The sequence below is a fragment of the Loa loa genome, assembly GCF_000183805.2.
Source record: "Loa loa unplaced genomic scaffold supercont3.289, whole genome shotgun sequence".
NCBI classification, from domain to species: domain Eukaryota; kingdom Metazoa; phylum Nematoda; class Chromadorea; order Rhabditida; family Onchocercidae; genus Loa; species Loa loa.
The window spans coordinates 55,725-60,624 of NW_018108469.1; the positions used below are offsets into that span (position 1 = coordinate 55,725).

The 4,900-nt window shown below is 21.5% G+C and overlaps 1 protein-coding gene across 1 annotated transcript; it reads right to left on the reverse strand.

The window, feature by feature from the left end:
• Positions 1-1,255: 1,255 nt before the first annotated feature.
• LOAG_12633 (hypothetical protein) lies at positions 1,256-3,054 on the reverse strand (the record flags this gene model as incomplete). The annotated part of the gene is made up of 3 exons (XM_003148146.1): positions 1,256-1,290; positions 1,369-1,555; positions 2,962-3,054. The coding sequence occupies 3 exons, from the start codon at positions 3,052-3,054 to the stop codon at positions 1,256-1,258; spliced, it is 315 nt and encodes a 104-aa protein (XP_003148194.1).
• Positions 3,055-4,900: the final 1,846 nt, after the last annotated feature.

The following is a 4,900-nucleotide window of genomic DNA, read 5'->3' on the forward strand; positions in this document are numbered from 1 at the left end:
AAACAGAATAATAACTGATATATTTTAAGGATTATTATAAACAATAATAAATATCCTAAATAGAAAATTTAATGGAAATTTTTGGATAAAATATTAAACTATTATCAAATTTAAATAATTTTAAAATCAAAAGAATTATCATCTATTATCACTAATAAACAATTTCAAATCTTTTAAAAAAAAGTTTCACTTTTCGAGATTTTAATATTTTAATTCATTCATTTCCAAATATACAATCAATTAAGTTTGCAATGATAACAATTATCAATTACAATTATTACTAGCAAACAATATGAATGATTAGTAATGTGATCTGTTTAAAATTATTTCTATTAATATTCAAAAATTTCTCCCTTTCCTATTTCTTAGTAGGTGAAACATTTGACGAAGTTTAATTAATTACAGTAATGATAGTTTTAACATACAGGAATAATGGAATTGTGTAATTGAAAATTAAAAATAATTATATGACATGTGAAAAGTTTGAAAATTATTTATTGCTAATAAGTTATTGCATTGAATTTGCAATGTTTTAATTAATCAAACAATTATATTTTCATCATTTGATTAACATTTTTATTATAATATTTTCATATTTTATACAGTAACACGAGGAAAAAAATATCAAAATAAAATTTTCAATTTTTGATAAAAATGATAGCAAAAAACCGTCCCACATAATAAAAATTTCAAAAAAAAAATTGTAATTACTTCATTCTATTTATGGAATTTAATTTAACTTTCAAATATTTGCCAAAAATATGGTTTATTTCAAATTTCAACATTTATTAGGACATTAGGACATAAATTTAATTAAACCCATTAAATTCGTTTCTATTGCATTGCATTAAATTTAAGTATTAAATTTAATTATTTCAGAGTTTTTACAATTTCAATATTTAACAATGATGTCAACCATGTACGTTAGTTGTTATTATAAGCTTCTATTATTACTTTAATTAGTACCAATATTTAACAAAACTTTCAAGTCGAATGTTCATTTTATACTTAAAGTTTAAAGAAATAAATTAATTAACAAGGGATCTTTTAAACTGAAAATTGAATCAATCAATTCGATTCCATTCTCTAATGAAAGATTGAATTATCATTAAATCGAACAAAGATTCACTGGAAAAAAAAACCAAAAATGGGATTAAAAAAAAAAACTGTCGTTATTGATCAAAAATTGATTTTAATTGATTTATTATAATGGCAGAAATTAATTCATTATAATAAATATTATTTCAATTATTAATTAACGATTTAATTTGATAAAAGAAAAAATTAAAGCTGAAATTTTTAAAAAAATAAGAAATAAAGAAGAGAGAGAGAGAGAGAAGAAAAAAAGGAAAAAGTGAATAAACAAACCAAGCAGGCTGTAATTGGTTGGAAATTTTGTATCGTATCGTAATGGAAATGAATAACGACATATCGGACATTTGCATATGTAAATTGAACTGAATTTTAAAGCAGTAATACAATCATGACAAAAGCTATGACCACAGGGTAGAAGTTTTGGGATGCAAATATTTTGCTTAAATGGTTCGAAGCAAACCTGTAAAATAGAAATTAAATTATTCATTACATTTCATAGTTATTATATTGTTTAAATAATGAATTATATTTCATATTTACTTATTATATTGTTTAAATAATGAATTTTGTTATTAATTAAATAATTATGCTACCAACTTTATTTTAAATTCGATAAATAATTATATTCCCTAAGGCAAAAACAAAAAAAGTTTCCTTTTTCTTTTTTTTGATATAATCATTAGAAAAAGTTAATTATTTGTAGTGAAAAAAATTAAAATTTTTAATTTACCTTTATGTCGTAAATTATTGCAAAAATTTTTTGATATTTCAATTTTATTATGGAAACATTCTTTTTTTGATGGTAAAATTTTAATTTGCATGTGGAAAATAAAGTCTTGCAAAATTTGAAAAATTACTTCTTTATCTCTAAATCTTATATTTTTCTGGTTATCAGTGACTGATAATATCAATAATTTTTCTTCGTTCATTTTTTATTAGATAATAGAATTAATGAATTATTTCTCGATTTTAATTTTTGATCTTTTCATAAATTGTACAGTGAGAAAATAATTGCATAATGTATTCGAAAATTAAATATCGTGAGAAATATTTGGTTTAAAAACGTTAAAAACTTTCTTTTATTCTAAATTTTGTAACTAATATTTCTGAAATTTTGTTTTATTCTAATATATTTAAGGAATATAACTATAACCACTTTATTACTAATTATTAACACAAAAAATTGGTATTTAATATTTAGCATAATCAACTTATCACTAATGATATCTTTCTTCCTAAAAAAAAAAAAAAAAAAAAGGAAAGAAGAAAAGAAATGGGAATTAATATCTAACTTAATCAACATATCACTAGTTATTAGTTTCTTTCGAAAAACAAAAACATTTGCAATTAATATCTAACTATGGAAGAAAGCTTAAAAATAGTAACATTAAATTATTAGAGATATGATGGTGATAAATTGTCATATAATCACCGTAATTTGTTATTTAGGTTATGATTGTAAGACAGAATACAATCTATTAAGGTCCATCCTTAAATAATAATAATAATAATAATAATAATAATAATAATAATAATAATGATAATAATAATAATAATAATGTGCAGTAATTATAGGTGCTGGATAAATTATCCGGTTTATTTAGATTGTACGTTTGCCAATTCCGGAATACTTCCAGAATTATATTGATATTACTGAGAAAACTGGGTAGAAATAAAAATGGTTTTTCTTTTGACAATTATCCTTTCCCCTTTTTTTCTTTTCGAATTAATTTATTTAATTATTACAATTTAAATTTTTAATTTTAAAATACTTCACGATTATTATAAAATCGTCAGTTATGAAATATTATCATTTAAAAATTATCAGTTATAAATTATTACTATTTACTTTTATTTAATACTTACTTGACAAAGTGAAAGACCATTGTTATCATTGATATTTGATAATAATGATAATGATGATCTGTGTAATATTTTGCGATTCTCAATTGATACCATTTGCTCCAACGTTACTTCGGAAATAACAAATAAATACGAATTTATAGTATTTAAAAACGATTCGATAAGATTTCGATTCAATTTCAATTAGATTCCGATTATTCGATTAGATTCGATTAGATACATACATACATATATGTACAAAAATGAAGTCAAGTTTTATATGCTCCATTTACAAATTTACTCATTATGTTACAATATTTAATTTAAATTTAAAATTAATCACTTACTAAAAATTAACATATCCAATTGAATTACTATATGCAATTTAATTTAATTAAAATTTATTTGCTATTTTCTTCTCTAAGGAAGGAATGGGAAAAAAGGGGATGAAAAAAAATTAAATTTACAACTAATTATGCAATAATAAATAAACATAGAAATGAAATATGCATTATAGAATAATAAATAATGTGAAAATGAAATATGCAAATATTTACAACAAAAAAAAAACGATTATCTAATATTAGCGATTAATTAATGATTACCTATTATTGCTAATTAATGCATAATCATTTCATATTCAGGTAAGGAAATAAATTGAAAAATGTCAACTATACAGTATTGTCACTTTAAATGAACATTCTCACTTCTTAAAAACCACTCTCTTCATTCCCATTTCTATTTATATTTACCTTTCATTTTTTTTTTAAATAAAATTTGATGAAAGAAAATGGGAGAGAAGAAGAGAAAAAAAAACAAGTAAGAAGAACGATAAGATTACAAATAAATGTAATTTTATCATTGTGAAATGCTTGTGGAAAGAGAATTATTTTAGAGTAATTTGAACTTCAACAAATGATTTCAAAAAAAAAAGAAAAAGAAAAAAACTTGAAAATAAATGACAAAAATTATCATTTCATACAGCAAAGGTTAATTAATAAGATTTCATTTCAAATAATAAATTAATTTCATCTTTTTTCTTTCTTTTTTTTTCATTCAATTAACCTGTTTGTCATTATTTCACCTTATTTATCCATTCAAAGAAAAGTAATTAAAAATTTAATAATCTTATCAATGATCATTTACATTAATGATCTTTTTACTACAAATTATTATCATGAAAATTATAATTTCATGAAATCATGAAAATCATGAAAAAAAAAACAAATTACCATGAAAATTTTGTGAATAAAAATGCTTCATTTATATTGTGTAAGTATATATGTATGACATTTACTGTAATTGTATCATTAAAATGCTACAACAATAACAATTATTTGTTCTATATGCATGTATGCTTATTGTATGTGTATTGCTATAATAATGAATATAACATATTAATATGCAGTAATTATCAAATAAGTAAATTATTGAGAAAAAATATTACATAATGGATAGAGAAATAAAGTATGAGAATAATTAAATTTAAAAGAAAAAAAATAAGAACAAAAATTCCTAAAGAAAAAATCGAAATTTCTTTTTGAAAAATATCTGAAATTTTAGGAGATTTAGATAGAATAAGAAATATTACAGAAAAAAAAAATCGTTTGTAGCATAAAGTGGCAATGATATATCAAAGTAGAAAGCTTTTTCCTTCTTTTAGTGTAATGATAAGTTGATGGAATTTTATGTTATACATTTAGAGAGAGAGGGAGAGAAGGGGAGGGGGATAGAGGGAAGGTGGAGAGAGGAGGAGAGAAAGAGAAAGAATATGAAAAAGAGGAAGAAGGTGAAATTTAGGTGAACAAAATTTGAAATCTCTTTGTTTTTTTTGATCATTTAATGTTTCATTCATTTGCTACTATTTCTACTCCCGCCATTATTTGTTACAATTCTTATAATTACTACTACTACTACTACTACTACTACTACTACTACTACTACTACTACTACTACTACTACT